At 40.6% G+C, this 18,091-nt stretch overlaps 1 protein-coding gene across 1 annotated transcript in view; it reads right to left on the bottom strand.

The window, feature by feature from the left end:
• The window catches only part of ARHGEF4 (Rho guanine nucleotide exchange factor 4), a 176,653-nt gene that overhangs the window by 47,209 nt on the left and 111,353 nt on the right, over positions 1 to 18,091 (bottom strand). Inside the window, exon 5 of the mRNA XM_068145262.1 lies at positions 6,005 to 6,144. Within this exon, the coding sequence (XP_068001363.1) occupies positions 6,005 to 6,144 (140 nt within the window). The remainder of the gene's footprint in view (positions 1 to 6,004; positions 6,145 to 18,091) is intronic.

The raw sequence follows: 18,091 nt of genomic DNA, 5'->3' as shown, positions 1-18,091 counted from the left end.
GTCACACAGTTCTAGGAACCCACATACACACCTGATAAAATACCTGCAAACTTTGAGATGACTTGGAACAAAGTTTCAGGAGTTAAAACACTGATGGATCATTGTTTTTACCTCCAAGGGGATAACTATTTGTGGAGCCAAGTCTCTCTGTAGACCCCAGTAACTGGGAACACCTTTAAGGCCAGCAAACAACAGACACAATTATAAGCCCCTTAATACTCACAAGCTATCATTAACATGCATTAACAGAAGCTGTTAGAGGCTTCAAAATTTCATAGCTGGCAGGGCTGATGTTAGAACTCCAAAGCTATCATGCTATCTCCAGTTACTTCCTTTGACTGATGCATTTAGGTCACAGTATCACAGTATCCCACAGTATCACTTAGGTTGGAAAGGACCTCGAGGATCATCAAGTCCAACCTATCAACACAGACCCCATGCCTAGACCATGGCACCAAGTGCCACGTCCAATCTCCCCTTGAACGCCTCCAGGGTCGATGACTCAACCACCTCCCTGGGCAACCCGTTCCAATGCCGAATGACTCGCTCGGTGAAGAACTTCCTCCTCACTTCGAGCCTAAACCTCCCCTGGCGCAGCTTGAGACTGTGTCCTCTTGTTCTGGTGCTGGTTGCCTGGGAGAAGAGGCCAACCCCTTCCTTGCTACAACCACCCTTCAGGTAGTTGTAGAGGGCAATGAGGTCACCCCTGAGCCTCCTCTTCTCCAGGCTAAACAATCCCAGCTCCCTCAGCCTCTCCTCATAGGGCTTGTGTTCAAGGCCTCTCACCAGCCTTGTTGCCCTTCTCTGGACACGCTCAAGTGTTTCGATGTCCTTCTTAAACTGAGGGGCCCAGAACTGGACACAGTACTCAAGGTGCGGCCTAACCAGAGCAGAGTACAGGGGCACTATGACCTCCCTGCTCCTGCTGGCCACACTATTCCTAATGCAGGCCAGGATGCCATTGGCCCTCCTGGCCACCTGGGCACACTGCTGGCTCATATTCAGGTGGCTGTCGATCAGCACACCCAGGTCCCTCTCCGTTTGGGAGCTCTCCAGCCACTCCAACCCCAGCCTATAGCTCTGCATGGGATTGCCATAGCCAAAGTGCAGCACTTGGCACTTGGACTTGTTGGACTGTTGCTGGTTTGCAGCAACAGATGAAAGTTTAGGCAGTATTTTCCCCTCTTTAAACATGCCAGTATATGTGTAGGGACACACCTGTGTGCACAAAGAAGTGAAGCACAAAGAGCTGAAACACACCTCTACTCCTTCAGTTTGGCTCCTGGAAGGAGAAGTTGGGTCTGTTCAGAGACCAACTCCATGGTCCTTATGCATGTACAGTGCCCCTTCCACTGTGGGCACAGCATTTTTCTTGATGAGTTAAAACTGTCACAGACCATCATGTGTTAATTTTGTTGCAAGAATAAAGCTAAGCCTGGTGGGTTTTTGTTTATTGCAAATGAGTATTAATAGTGTTATGGAGAGAAAGCATGAGTCTAGCAAAAAAGAATGTAGTTTATAGAACTGATTCTGTGTGGATTGAACTGCTGGTGGTCTGTGTGTATGCTACAGACCATGGCATGTATAGTATAGGAGCTACCTACTGACACCTCACATGTTTGTGTGGGAACAGGTATTTGTGTTGCTAAGGGCTCACTGTATGACTGCAAGAGGGAAAGCTTACCACATTTCTTCCATCTTCCCCAAACTGCCCACATCCACTTGCAATTCAGTCTTTCTTCAGATGTGAATAACCCACAGCTACACTATCTCCAGTTGCCCTCTCTTCATCTTCAGCCTGCAAGGGGAGAATCTATTGTGCAGGGAACAACCAAGTCTCATCGCTAATGAAGGCACAAGGAAGTGACCACAGCTACTTGTGGTAGAAAGAAATACAACTGGTGACTACTGGGACCAGTTAGCTGCTGATTCTGATGTCTGGTAAGATATAATACTATAGAGTATTTAAATATACTGATGCTTTAAATACACAGCCAAAAGCCCTCAGAAACAACCTGAGAATGGTGCAAGCTAGATTCATCAGGCAGTAGAATTTACAATTCTTACTCCATACTCTGCACATTCCCATCTGAGCCCTCTACAAAGTTACACAATCGCTTGAGACTCAAAAGTCTTATAAAGTAAAGATTTATGTCCATTGGGGAACATTATTTCTTGTCCTTGACAGCACTGAGCTTTATACAGTACTCTGCACATAAATCATATTTGCTGCTTCTGGACCACAGTTGCCAACTTTGGTTGCAGAAACATGCAACACATAAAACCATGAATGAAGTTCTCTGGAAAAAATAAAGGGGGGAGAGGGTAGGTATTTTTTAACTGGTTTCTATCTGCTTTAAGTATGAAGTTGGGAGATTAATATGCTCATAGTGAGATATAAAAGTGGTACTAAATCAACCTCTCCAAGATTACACAAGAATTGCTTCCATATAATCAATTACTCTAATTCTGTTTTCAGTCTGGAAATCTGTAGTGATCACAACACTTTCAATCTGTTCTGTACTCTGCTAAAGAAAGAGCATGATCGTGTTTTGTGGTGCTAGTTTAATGTTTTTTCTGTCTTTTGAAATTTGTCCTCCTATATTACACAAGAGATTAAAATATGTTTTCTGATTTGATATGCATTAACATTTTATCAGTTTGGGGGTTTGACTTTGTTTGCTTGCACTACTTTCTGAACATTATAGAAATTATTTTGTTAAATCAGAAACAATTAGCTTAACTGCATCTTGTCAACAAGCACAAACATCTGTAAGATACTACAGTATTGACACTTTAAGACATAAGGCAATGGTATTACATGTCTTAGATAAAATCCTGGCCTGCTGAAGGTAATGATTCGTGCATTTCCTCAGGAACAAGACTTCCCATGCCAAATTCCAAACATGTCAAACGTGGAGTCATAGGAGATAAGGGGAAAACAGGGAGTATTGCCATTATTTTCAAAACATTTTGTGCTTTGCTTTCACAAACTAAGGACAGTACTGGTCATCTAGGGCTGGAAGAAGCTGAACAATCCATTTGTTGAACTGCAACATTTCTACCAAAGAACAGAGCTGTATGGACCCTCCACAGAGCAGGACAGTACAAACCTTTTGGACACGTCAGGTATTTCCAAACCAACAGGCCTAAGCCTACTTGCTCAGGCCTACTGCCTGATAAGCAATATAGTTTTCTTCATTATCTCACTCAAGAGCTGTGCAGTCAGCCTTTGTATTATGCTTAATCCCTCAGGTTCTCAACTTCATTCTACATATAACATTTAATGAATTAAAGCTATGTCTGTTCTATATGTACTCCTGCACAATTGCAGTATAGATTTTTTTCTTGCCACATTTTACCTTATTATACTGTGGAATCAAAGAGATACAGGACAGAACCTTTATCTGGAACACACACAAAGTAAGCTCTACCTAGTACAATCTAAACACAAAAATCTCTTTTCAGGAGCATCAAGAATGCATTTGAAAGAATATCTTACAGATGTCCTGAGAGAATTATTTCCCCTTCCTCTTTTCTCACCCCCCTTACTTTTTGATTGATTTTCCTCAACTACTACACACTCTCATGCTGATCTTCTTAGGTGGGCTCTGTACAACCTTCCCAACTTTCTTGCTATTCCTCTGGTTTTCTTGCCAATACATTATTCTACTTTTATGAAAGGTTTCTTTTTTGGATGGTTTGTTTCTTTGGGTGGTTTGTTTTTTAATGCAACACTTGGTCTGCCAAATGCCTTAAAAATGTATTCCAACCTTCTCTGTTTATTTGAAAGCTGCTTCTTCCAAGAAGGCTAAGAATAATGTGGTTACCATAGTTTCCTTATCCACGACCAATAAAACACAATTTGGAGTACAATAAAACAAAGACTACTCACAAAATATGACTAAATCATTTGACATTGGCATCACTGCTAGCACTGCTATGGAAAGTACTCAGAGCTAACAAATATCCAGTTTGGGGTACAGCAGGGAAGATTAAGATAACCCTGTCTATTTGCTGGCTATTTAAAATATTTCAATTCTGAAACTTACCCTGTCTGTGTCAAACCCCTACCTCATAGACTTAGGATTTCACCTTTAATACTTTGTATTTACTGTATGCTTCTGTTCCAGAAAGTGATTGTGTAGGAAAGCACTTTGCTAAGGCTCAGTGAAGCTAAGTGATGGATTAATTATCCATAGGAACCAGCTGACAAAGTAAATAGTGTACTGCCTGTTCTTACAGTTTTCTTGGCCCCTGAACAAGCAAGCTGCTAGGGAACAAGCCAAAAATAATCTTTTTTTCTTCCAGTCCAACAAACCCAGATAGACTTCATACATAAATACTTTGTATAGAACCACATATACTTCAAAGTCTATACAAATTACACCTGCCTTAGACACATCCATTTGCTTTCCTGATCAAAAGTTACATAATGGAATTCTACTCTAATGAAATGAATTCTTAAGAAAATAAAAACAATTGTTCTCAGGAAATAATGAAGTACTAAAGGGAAAACCACAACATGCATGATGGATATACAGACCTCACTGTCACGTTCATTTTTTTCCTGATTTCAAAGAGTTATAAGAATTTTCCTTAAAAAGGTAAAATATTCTGCCTTTTACTTTAAAAAAAAAAAATTAAAATGGAAAGAAAAGAGGCTGTTCTGCTTGAAGAGACATGCTAGGAAGATTATTTACCAAGGCAAGCACCTGAATTGGAGGGAAGCAGAATCTTCCTCCCATACCGTGTGTGCTACAGGACTCTCTCACAAACACACCAGGCAACCGTGGGAGTATGCAAGTCAAGATTTTCTGGTGTTCTGCTAACGTTTGCTTGCCAGTAACAGCAGCCCAAAACAGCTGATGTTAAATCAAAAAGCTCTGGCCATGGTTTGATAACCCCTGGATGTAAGCAATAGGGGAAGAAAACATAACAAGTGTCTTCCTCATCCTAGGCACCCAGGGATGTAGTCAGGGATTCTGAGCACTAGAACAGGAAAAAAGCTAAAGGAGCATTTGCTGCTGTTTTTGAAGAAAACCTGTTACCCTAACTGTACAGCTTTCCAGAGCCTTTTACCAGACCTCAGAAGCACCACTGGTGTATAAAACAAACAGAGGCACAGAGCTTCGGCCATCATAGTTACAGTTAGGGCTTAGACACAAGAAAATAGTCTGTCTTTTATCCTTGCTTTTTCATCTTCTGAAGGTCATGTAGAGGTAATGGAATACAGAGAAGAAAGAAAGAAGGCTTAAGAGTGCAAGAGATCACTCGTATGGTAAACATGCTCCATTCTTCCAAAGAAAAAGCTTATTAGTTCACTCCACCGAATAAGCATTCAGTGTGTAACAGGATGCCAGCTCTAATGCATTAGTCAAAGCCATTGTATTTTTGCAGAAAAAACATCTTAAATCCTGTTAACATGTTGCTCATCACACCAGTTAAACTAAGTACATTTTTAAATGGCAGATCTCAAGTTAATCAGCATCCAGCACTACAAAAGAAATCGCTAAAAGCACTGACTAAAAAGGCACATCTTTCACATCTCTCAAATGAATTTACTGAGGAACAGGAAGAAGCAGAGAAGACCAAACCTATGTTAAAGTTTGAATCCTTCTCATCTATCAATAAAGTAGTATACAGACTAAGTTTATTTTTCAGCATTCCCTTTATCCCTTCAGTATACCGTATTTCAAGTCTCATAGAAGCCCTGACCAGGCTGGTCATTACTGGTTTTAAGCTTCCCTTCCAATAAAGCCTAGAAACAGAGTTACCCAGCCAGGACCCATGGTTCTGCATGACCTTATATTGCTGTCCTTTACTCTTAGTGACAAGGCCCAGACCTTCTTGTTACCAAGTTGTAAATGTTACCTACAGTAAATGACATCTAAAGCCACAAAAGCATTTTGCCATTGTCAGTTTGGTTGTTGATGTCTTTTACAGTTCAACAGAACATGTATCCTTCCTTATCTTGCCTGTAAAAAATCAACCAGGACAATACCTCATTGATAGCAAGCTGCTCTCCACCTCCCCCGGCATGGCCATAGCGGTGGCTGGAACTCCGGAAGTCCTCATACAGATCCTCTTCACTTCCCACATCGTCTGTTAGAGCTGTCTTATCCAATGCCCCATCAGCAATCACTGCAACAACAAAAAGAACAGATTGGTATAGATCACAAGATCCTCATATCAGCACTGCATCAATTGTATGATCTTGGCTGGGGTGAGGGACACTCTACCACGGCAGAGAGGAAAACACAAGGAAACTACAGAGGCAATTTCAGGGAACAATTCCAGCCTGGTACATGTCCATTTTTCAGAGAATTTTCCTTCCGTTCATGTTTTGTTACCACAAATGACAATATCCATTTTCCTAAGCTGGAAAGTATGGTTTTAAATAATTCAGCTGCTGCATGTCGCAATGAAATAATAAGTAAGAATAAGAACCCAGGCTCTCAAAATAGGTGCAGGGCAATGACAAAACAAACATGATTTCATGATGAAACTACCATGTTGACAGGAAACCTGACTAGGTGAAAAATCTCATAATCTGCCAATTCATACCTTGATGATTATGATTTACTAAATCATACCAGACCAAGGAAACTCTCAGTCTCTGGGAAAAACATTCACTTCTTTGTCCACACATTTATTTAATTTGATAACCCTTTTTGCATCCTAAAACGGTGTTTGCTCCAGAAGTATGTGTTATTACCACAGGAGAGCCATTCTGCACAGCACAGACCCGAATCAGCTACAGATAATGGAGGGTTAGCAGTCTATAGCTGGAACATGCATTGAGGTCTCAAGATACAAGCATAAGCCTAAGAGAAATAATAATAGAGGGAGCTGGGGTTGCTTAGCCTGGAGAAGAGGAGGCTCAGGGGAGACCTTATTGCTCTCTACAACTACCTGAAGGGAGGTTGTGGACAGGCAGAGGTTGGTCTCTTCTCCCAGGCAATCAGCACCAGAACAAGAGGACACAGGCTCAAGCTGCACCAGGGGAGATTTAGACTGAAGGTCAGGAAGAAATTCTACACAGAGATAGTGATTGCCCATTGGAATGGGCTGCCCGGGGAGGTGGTAGAGTCACCATCATTGGAGGTGTTCAGGAGGAGACTTGACAGGGTACTTGGTTGCATGGTTTAGTTGATTAGGTGGGTTGGATAACAGGTTGGACACGATGATCTTGAATGTCTCTTTCAACCTGGTTTAATCTATTCTATTCTAAAAAGGCATTTATACTCCATGTGGAGGAGAAAAGGGCACTTCATCTGTTTCATAGGCAGGAACCTTTTCCTAGGGCCTCTCCAAGGTATTAGCAAATACCCTTCAGTGGCATGTTAGCCAATCATTCATTCATCCCATACCTGTACAGGCTACTGAGCATAAACTTTCTGTTCTCAAAATCTGCTGAAAATGTCAGTGATGAAGGAAAGTATTTGCTGACATATTCATTCAGGTTAGCGACTGCTAGGACAACAGTTTCCATGACAGAGGTGATCTTCACAAAGTAGTGAGTAGCCAACACAAACATCATGCACAGAACAACAGCTGATACAAGCAGTGATTTTGGCCTAATGGACCTGACATAGTTACAGTAGTAAAACTGAATGAAGCACAAATGCAGCTATTGCTACCAGCACTCCTCGTGACATTCTTAATTATACATGACATTACATTCAAGATTTTTGCAGAACAGGTTAAAAAAAACCCCAAAAAACCTCAAACAAAACAACTTTGGGCTTATCTTGTATCATTTTCACAGGAAAAGCACTAGTCAGAGCCTGGAGATGCAGAAGCCTGTACTTGAGTCCCCCCATTTTGCTTCATAATACATGTTATGAGCCTAATTGTGTCAATAAGCTGAGGAAAAAGTGCCTAAGGGCTCATTAGCCCATTGAAAGCAAATCTCTCTAATAATATGAAGTGCTGTCAGAAGTGAGAGGAAGACTTGCAAAGATGGCCCTCATCAATGATTTCATTACAGAATCACAGAATACATCTGGTTGGAAGAGACCTCAAAGATCATCCAGTCTAACTCTCAACCCAGCACTGAAGATTCAACACTAGACCATGTCCCTAAGCACCAGGTCCACACACCACTTGAACCCCCCTAGGGATGTTAGTACCCTTACTACTTGTAAGAGAGAGAACATGTGATGTTTTGTTAAGGACACATAATTTGATTACTTCTAATAACGTGGTGATGTGTAAATTCAGTGTAGCAGCTAAAAGTAAACGCAGTAACTTGACACAAAAATGACTGGTGTATCAGCTATTTTTGAACTAAATGCTTGATTACTTGTGCTTTGGATTCAATAAATACACATAACATAGCGAAGATAAATTCATTGTCTAAATCTGGAGCTCCACTCAATAGTGAAAGGCAGCTAAGGACACAGAGATGCATATTGGTTTATGATGAAAGCAGATTTTTCCTTGGAACTCTGTAACTACCCAACCATTCAGCTTCAAGTGACATTTCACACACACACACACACAAAAAGAAGGCTTTGCTCTGACACATCCTATCATTATACAGAGCTTCTCTACTAAATACATGCCAGACTGCATCTAAAGCAGTTCTGGGGCTAGGACCTACCTCATTACTATAACACTCCAAACCTGCTGGAATGGCATCAATATTATCATTTTATGGAGAATTACCACAGCTTGCACTGACATTTGTTTTTTTCAAAAGCACTGAAGTGTCAGTTTTTGCTCATACACTAGCTGAAAAAGTAATAAACACCTTTCAGCATTTTAGAGGAGCAACAAGAATATATTAGAGATATTTTTCAAGAATAAATAACTTTCATAAGGTGGGAGTTAGCAGTCACTTAATTCAAAACTTCCTTTGCAACACTCTGATTCCATTCTTTTATTTTATGCATGTTTTTGCTGCTTTTGCCTGTTTTCACTGTTAGATATAATTTTCAGCTTGAAAAATGTTCAATGACAACTTTAAAGCTTTTGGACTTTTTCCCCCTCACATTTTCCTATTTGTTCTGATCAGTGCTTAGATGAAAAAGCAAAAGCTCCAGGGAGATATTTATCTATATTATTTAAAATGCTCTATACCTCTGCTAAGTGCTTTGAAAGCTGTGTTTGCTTTTACTAGAGATGTGTTTTTCTCTTCTGATCTTACCAAGCTCATAAATTTCCTGCAGTCTCAAAACCTGCTACTGCATTTTGGATTAGTTTTCCTGGCAGAAGAATCCCAATAAACATATTCCTCTCAAAAAAAAAAAAAAAAAAAGGTAGTTCATAGTTCTACAGAAGATCTGTCTCAGTCCTTGAGGAAGACTGGCCCCAGATAGCCAGTACATGTTTTCTCAAACTAGCTAATTTTCCAGAGAAGAATAAAAGTAATGAAAACCAAGAGTTTGCTCTGAAGCAGCTTACACAGGAGACATGACTACAAATATATAAATAAACTAGTAGTCTGGAACGGTGACCCAATGCACTAGAAATCCACCAAGAAAGTAGGAGAATGAAGGCTTCTAATGTAAGTAGTGACAGAACATGCACAGCATGAACTAGGTCAAGTAGAAAAGAAGCAAGCACTATACAAAAATCTTTAAAGACAAGTTAGTGGAGATTGCTGAAACAGTCCTCCTCAACAGCACAGCAGTAGTTGGACAGGCAGCTATTAAGATGTGTGGTAACTGACTGGGATGCCTCAGTCTCATCCCTCTGTAAATGCTCATCTCCACTTAACACTCTCATTTACTGATCTGGTCACAGCCTGGCCTCTGCATGTCTCTGAAACCACTGATCTGACCTGTCCTGGGCATTGAGACGACACCAAAGAACAACATTCTGCCAAAAAGTTGTGTCAAGCCTCCAGCTACCTCAAGCAGATTTCTCCACATTTTCTATGACTGTCCTGACAAATTCCACTAAATACAACAAATTCTGTATGCAGGAACACAGGGAAGGTTTGTCACCAGCATTTAGTACTATAACCTTCTGTGTAAGCATTAAAACTATGCTTTATACTCTTGTTAATCCAAGCCCAAGCTCAGGATTTATATCATGAAAGCACAAAAGCACATGGATAATTCTAACAGCAGCTCATGAAAGAATGCCACACAAAGCCCCTTTTTTGCACCTGAATAAAGATTAAGGCATCATGAGCCTGGCTCCACAAAGAAATATCTTTGAATATCTTTGAAGCAGCAAAAGTCATACAAAAAATGGCACTGACTGGCGCAGGTCATCTGAGTCCAAGCACTGAAACAGGCTACGTTCAAAAACAGATACAAAACCAAAAGGTAGAATTTATATAAAACCATCAAATGAAGCTTGATCAAAGTGGTCCAGATGGTACAGAAGTCCATCCTTATGCCTTCCTACAAGCTTTGGGATGTAGGCATAAGTGGTCAGCAGTTGGAAGGTTCCTGGCTGGGCTCTGCTTGTACCCCTACCTGATGAAGGGCAGCATGTGAAAGGCTGATGCCAAGCAACCCTGAGAGGTACTTGTCCTACACAGCTCCTTAAAAAGCTGTTACCAGCTCTGTGGTTTCCCACAGGAGAACACTTTGTACCTGGAGTGACAAATAAGCCATGCAATGGCTGCAGTATAAACCATGGATATACAACTCCCAGTCACCCCAGCCTGCCAGCTGCATCCTGCGCACAACTAAGTTGGGGTAATTTGAGATGGATGCAGCTGCCTGTTGGTAGGCTGTCTATTCGTGGGAGCCACAATCATGCCTATCTGTCATTGGAAAAAAAAAAAAAACCACCCAAAAACCAGCGGGGCTACGCAGAGACAGACAAGTGAAGATGAAAAGGAGAGAGGAATGAGAAGCCTTGTGTTGTTAATATGGCTGGTAGGAAACTGAAAGAAGGTCACAGACTGAAAACAAGTATTACCCTCAGTTCAGTTAAGACCCTGTTCATCATATCTAAGCTCCTTGAGCTCCTTTCCTCTCTTGAAGGATTGACCTGCTTCATATATCCCAAGTACCTGGAATTAGTGAGTAGAAGTTGTCACCAGCCAAAAAAACCCAAACAAACAAACAAGAACCAAAGAAGCAAGCCCCAACAAACCAAGCAAACAAAAAACTACCAAGACTACCAATATAAAAAATTAACTAAAATCCCACCTCTCACTGGAGAAACACAGAATAAATTTCTAGAAGAGGCTCCTCAGAGCAGCTGGGCATTGCAGCCTAAAATCTAGTACAGCCTCTTAACAGAGATCTCTCAAAGTCACATAGGTTTATTTCTCAGCTAGAATAAACCCTTGTAGCACCCTGTTGGCAGGAAGCTCCATCCATGTGTCTGGGTCAGAAGCCTGAACATTGACCCAGGCTTAAAGGAAAATGGGCTGGAGGCAGTTTCCCCGAAATTTTGGTTGTCTGTTTACACTTGACTTTCAGCCTGCAGCTTTTAGGGGTAAAGCTAGGACAGGAAGTGATGATTGCAGACATTTGAAAGCCAGGAACATCCCTAGTTTATTAAAAGCACATTATATTAATGACAAAGGGAACAGCTTTTGTGTATTTGAAGCTCTCTTTCAAGTTTTTTCAGTACCACATCCATACATTTGTCTCTGTAGCATTTACATTTAAATTAATTCACCAAAATAACAGTACCAGCCTGATTTACACTCACAGAGCAAATTAATTCAGAGCTAACAACATTATTCCCTCTGCCTCACTGAGCAGGGATTGCTGTGGTTGTGTGTAGTGCCCACAGAAAAGTGCATTGCAGCTGAGGAAAGGAGTCATTCAAGAGATTTAAGAGGAAAAACAAGCTAAAAGGGTGCATGGGGTGTGGGAACCAAACCCAGACTACACTGCCCAGGTGAAAAGAGCCCTTCTATGCACCTCTACCCATTCTGAATTGCTAAACCCTTATCTCCTTTAGAAAGACCTGCCCCAGTAGTGCTGCAGCCTCAGCTAGTCCTGTTCTGAATTATCTGCTTCATTTATCATCTGCTTGATATATGGAGGTCCCTATGCAGCTGCCACAGTAAAATCTATCAGAGTGATGTCATCCCACTTCTGCCCCAGCAGTGCAATTCTCCAGCTCTTTACTGTGCTGATGGACCCTCTCACATCACTCTGCTTATGGTTGTGGGCCAGTTTCACAGGAAGAGGGAAATCTGGCAGGGAATTAGCAGCAAGGGAACAATGACCAGTTACTATGAGCTTCATGAAGGGGAAAAAAAAATAATCTAGCAACAAACCAACAGAGAAAACAGCCAAGGGTATGGGCCTGAAATGCCAAGCCTCGGACAGCTAAGATTTTTGTGATGACATTTCTGAGCAGGTAATGAAACTGTCTTCGGTGAATCTTTGAGGGAAAAAAGGGAGCATAGAATGGAGAGGAGAGGCAGAAAACATGAAAGTGTGGAAAGCAAGCTTCATCACCTCCATTTTAAAGAAACATTAAGAAGGGAACGGATTCAACACAGCAAAATTAAATTAACATTTTGGTGTAACGCCACAAATGGGATTGCTGTTGTGAATGAAGCCAGCTCCTAATTAGCTGAAGCAAAGAGCAAATCCATGCTCAAAAACAAAAAAGGACACAGTTCTTCCAACAGAAAGCTGAGTGCAGGTCCTCTGTGGGTCTGCTGGGCGCGTCACTCAGGGTAACATTCATCAGAAATAATGCACTGAGCCACCCACTCAGGCTTCAAGAGTTTTTAAATCCCAATTAGAATCTAAATGACTTGCAGGGAGGCTTAAGGGAGTTCTCGGCTCTCTTGGGTAGCAGAGATAATTATGGGGACGAGAGATGTGGATTATGAATGGCTCTGCAGCTCCAACTCCCACGTTACCACTTGCTACATACTTGCATCTCAGCCTGTTTTGCCTTGGCAGACATGTGGCAGGGAGCTGCCCCCCACCCTTTCCTGCTGGCTGAGTGATGTTAGAGTGGGAGAGAAGATGGGGAGCACTTTAACGAGATTTGAAAGAGAGTGGAAACAATGGGAGAAGCAGATAGGATATCACCTACACGTACTTGCTTGATCCAAAGCCTGATGCTTTGTTGAAAAGCCCCTCTGCTGCACTGCATAAAAAACTACTTATTCATTGACTGTGTTCCTGTCACAGCCACTGATCTGTCAAAAAAAGCAGGATGTCCTCCTACTCTGTGTATTGTTATTTGCTCAGGTCTGATTACTCATCCGTACCTCTCATTTTTTGGATGAATGTCTTTGGAAATGCTATTTATTTTATGCCTGGACAATGTTGAACATGATGGGACCAATTCTAGTTCAGTCCTTTAAGCCCAATCACAGTCTAAACATTAAATCAACTGTAGCCATCAAAACTAGCAGACAAATCCCTTGTAGTTTCCAGGCATGTTCCTTACCATATCCTCATCAGCATGTACTGATGTGTCATTAAATGTACTGTTAAGGTGTTTAATGCCCAAACAAATCTTATTCATTGACATAGATGATATTTAAAGGAGTGGGGGATGAGGGGGTGTATATGTGTGTGTGTAGGATGAAACCTCCTATCACAATTCCTTGAAAGTTTCCTCTGAAAGACTCAAATGGTTTGTGTGTGTTTCTAACAGGTAACAAACACTGACATGGCAGACTCATGCTGAATCTTTACCTGTCCATTTAACTCTGCTGCTTAGTCCTGTGCCTGCTATGCCCTGAAGTAAAAATCAAAACCAGAGCAAACGCTCCTTCCTTGAAGGGAAACGCAATAACAAAGCTGCATCTTCACCAGACAACTGCCTTCCAAAATAGTGACAGGCTGCTGGTTTGGAAGCAACATGTCTGACACTGTCTAGCAGAGTATGATCAGTCAACTCAGATCAGCAGTAACCTTGGATGAGTTTTTGGCTCACCTACAAAGATGGAAATATTATGTCCACGTCTCCACAACCACCCATTCTCACCCCAAAGTGTAAGAACAACTGAGGAAATTCAAGCAAATGAGCCAGGAAATCAGAACAATAGTTATTTAGAGTGGACAACACCTACTTCAGCAAACATAGGAGGCAAAAGCAACATCAAAGACTATTAGTGCAGCTGACAAGCCTGACAAACACAAATTTGAAAGGGTCTTATCAGTAAGTTCAGGGGGTTATTTATTTATTTAAGGAGAGCATCTGCTCCAGCTTTTCCAAACCTTATAGGCACACCCCACAAGTTGGAAGAACAGCAATCTGGAGGAAAAAAAAGGGGGAAAAAGACGACACACTATTTTCTTTGAAGTTTATTCCCACAGATTGCCCTACTTCCCCTACTACATCTGCCATACTTCAGTGCATGGTAACACATAGTATCACTCCTAAAAATCACACTCATCTTTTGCTTGCATGAGTCCATGTGAGAACATGCAGACAAAGGAATCACACTATCTTACCACTATCGAGTCTTACTGCTATGTTATTACTTAATTTGAGTTTGTGTGAACCAAAGCCCAAACTCTGTACTTTTGTCTTCTTTTCCTCATCTGGAAAGCAAACAAAAGAGCCTCAAACAATTTGGACATGATCAACATTTCCAGTCATCACCAGTCTTAAAATGAAAACCTTGAATAGAAAATATTCCGTCATTCTCTGAGGAATTATTCCTCTCACCACTGCAGCCACTTTCCAGGGACTTAATTGGAGTTTTCTTAATGCAAGTGCTGTTATCTCCCTAATCTCACACTGCCCTTCTCTGCTTTAATTATACTGGGATGTTTGCTTCACCTCTAAAACAATTTCCTAAGAGCACTGGCAAGACAGTGTTAAAAGCTCAAGCTACCAGGGGCTCTCACAGCACCTCCTTTCTTGCACCTGTTATTTTATCAATGGAAAGAATGTAAACATGCTGTAGGGAATTTTGTCTGATTTAGATTTCCAAAGATTCTGTGTTTTTATTATGTCTTTACCTCCAAGTACATCCTCAGAACACAAAGAGCTTGGAAGCTAAGTCTTTGCTAAAGATCTTGTAGCCAAAAAGGATACAATTTTCCTCAGTCTTAAGACATGGTCTAAACCCAAAAACATTCCACTCTACACAAAGATCTACCTACTGGTCTGATAAAGATGATGCTGTAAAGAATGGTTAAGATCTTTTTAATGAAGACTTGTCAGTAGGAAGTAAAACAATTCACAAAAGTCTTTAAGCTGTTACACCCAGTCATGCCAACTCTGCATGGAAATAACAACTTCCTTTCACTGTTTTCTTGAAAGTTAGACCTGGAACAGGACAAAAAAACCCCAAATAAACAAAACAAACAAAACCAACCAAACAACACAAAAAAACATAGGTGTTTCTTACAATGGAGTAATTTGCATTGTGACTTGATGATTTAAGAGTGAAGAATTGTCTTGATAATAATTTAAAACCTATGATAATGTAGACAACTTTGGTTCAGACACAAATATTTCAGAGCAGGGCCAGAGCTGAGGCCAGCTAACTAATGGGATGAGCAATACAGATGTGCTGGGCACAGCCCGTTTGCAGCCAAGTCAGCACAGTCCCTGTTTGGCCCTTTTGAAAAGCAGGCTGTTTATATTAGTGTCTGAAGACGGATTTAAGATGCTATCTTTGAACACTTAAATTTGAAAAATGTGACCTTTGTTTTCTCCCAGAATCCTGCAAAATGCTATAAATCTAGCCTTTATCTTGGTGAAGCTATCCAGCCTGACAAGTGGCTTATATCTGTGACCTTGTACCACAGAAGTAATTAAAAATGAATGCCACGAGAAGACTTTCAATTGCTCTTGTGCCTTATCAAGCATAAGTCTCAAGAGGTAGTAAGACTGTTTTGTTGATATTATTTTGAATGACCAGTCTTCATGTAGCACACAACAGATCTGCTTTCATACTGGGTCTATACTCTTCCCAAAAATACTGGTAAAACTGCTTTACCTTTTAAAAACTCTCTCTCTCCCTATTTAAATTTTAATCTGAATTCTAAGAAAATCCCTGAGATCAAGCTACCAAATATTTCTGAAGTATTAATATTATTCAAGTACAACTACCACGAGAGCTAAAGATCAGGTTCTTTGCTTCCTTTTGTAGTGCTGTGTGATGTAAACATGTATGCTGCAAAGTCAGGCTCCGAGTTGGTCAGGGTCTTTCTTCCTTGGTGTCACTTAGAAGACATTTGGGAAATCTGCTCTAAGCAAGCTACAGGAAAGATGCTGAACACGGCCAAGTGTAATCCAGTCTTTTCATTCTGAGTAGATGAAGACATGAGAATCTCCACTGGAAGAAGAGTGCATAATACGAGAATGCCACATTAGCTCAGTTTAGGGGGACCTTGTGTACAGAGACAAGGTGGAAATTTCAAAATCACTCAGACACTGAATTTCCAGGACCATTTTTCACTACCAGAGTCCAGAACTAACTGGTTTTCATATCCAGTACTGCTCTCACTTGCATTTAAAACCAGCTCCGCAAACTGATGGAAAAAAGAATGTTGGAGCACAGAAGTGACCTGAATGAGAGGATGGTGCAGTCACCTGCCCCCATTGCATGGCTGGAAGTGTGCTTGACCCCAGCTACAACAGCAGTCCCCATACCAGTCAGCCCTCAATACCCTTCCTCCCCAAGGCCTCCAGACTTTCCTGTCATTGATGTATATGAAAGTGAAAGAGCCTGCACCAAAATCATTTAATGACAGCATATTTCATCTGTGGGAATCTGAGGGTGCAGATATGATATATTACTGTAAATAAAATTTAATTAATTAAGCTTGAGACATTAAACCTGTTGACTCACACATCTCAATGAAATTTCAAATACCATAGGAAAAAAAAGAGACTTCACACCCGATCATTTAAAGTTTCCTAGGAAATTGGTATGAGAAGGTACCTTATTTCAGAGTGTTTTCAAAACATTCAGCTCCAGGTCTGAATTAGAGCTGAACGTGTCAGATGCAATCTCACCCTACAGCAAGAAAACTCTTCCAAGGAGAACATTATTCCTCTTGGAACATATCAAGTATTCAATTCAAAGGTGTTATTAATCATTCTTTTAAAAGGGGAAAGCATTCTGGCAAGGTCATGTTTGTTGGGGTGCCTTTAATAGCTAAATTCATTACTTAAGATGTTTACTGCAGGCTTCAACAAGGAAATGATAGCAGGATTGGTAAGATCAGCATTTCAGCAAATAATGAGCCCAAGATGCTAACTGTGCATTTTGAACTATGAATTTAAAATGACACATGATCACTGGAAGCAACACAGAATATGTTGGAAGCTTTGGAGACTAATGTAAAAGTTGAATCTATCCCCAGCTGGATATGGCAAAATGAAGTGGCAAAAGTATATTAATACAGGCAGCAATATAATCTCAATGCCAACTAATAAAGGAGAATTGCTGATAAGCAGTGATCAAACTGAATGACTTCTCTTAGAAAGGTAAGAGAAGATGAAGCCTTCTCAGAAGTTGACCTGAAGTGAGCCTATCCTTCTTTTGACCAGTACATACTGTGTACAGTCAAATGCAACTCTATTGAAGGCACATGTCAGAAAAAGGACATTCTTCTAGAGACATAGCTGAAGCAGTCAAAATTGGCTTTGCAAATTTAACATTAATAATGTAACTTGCTAAATCAAAACAGATAAAACAAGGACAGTGCTTTCCAGAGCAACTCTGCATGTTCTGGTGCACAGCACCAGCCAAACACGCAATTCTTTATCAATTGTTTGAATATATAAAATATATACAATACTCTTTTCACTTATGTTCAGATACATCAGATTTGACCTTTCCTGTGATTAGTCAAGATATAAGACATTCAGTTCCACAGTGTCACTGTTGTTTCCATTTATTAATTGATTCTTATTTAGATCTGATATGCCATTAATGAGAATAGGAAAAGGCTTTGTTTCTGACAGAAACTGTACATTTACTATTTCCCAACCCTTAGCTTTTCCAAAGCAGTTACAAAAATACAAATATTTTTTTCCAGACTCAAGGATCAGACATCCACAAACACATTCTAGTTTTTCAAACATCTCTCCATCTATGGTGTATGCAACTGAGGGGCAGAAGAAAAGAAATATGGGACCCAAGCCCCATGCCACTTAGCTTTAGAAGTGATCAATGTATAAAATTACCTTTATCCTCAAGTACACACAATGTATTGTGGTTTTT

This window comes from Melanerpes formicivorus, unplaced genomic scaffold (genome assembly GCF_026170545.1).
Source record: "Melanerpes formicivorus ecotype bairdi unplaced genomic scaffold, bMelFor1.0.p_v2 SCAF_12, whole genome shotgun sequence".
In the NCBI taxonomy this organism is placed as follows: domain Eukaryota; kingdom Metazoa; phylum Chordata; class Aves; order Piciformes; family Picidae; genus Melanerpes; species Melanerpes formicivorus.
The sequence above is the reverse complement of the archived record's forward strand: the minus strand, read 5'-3'. Positions and strand labels throughout refer to the sequence as shown.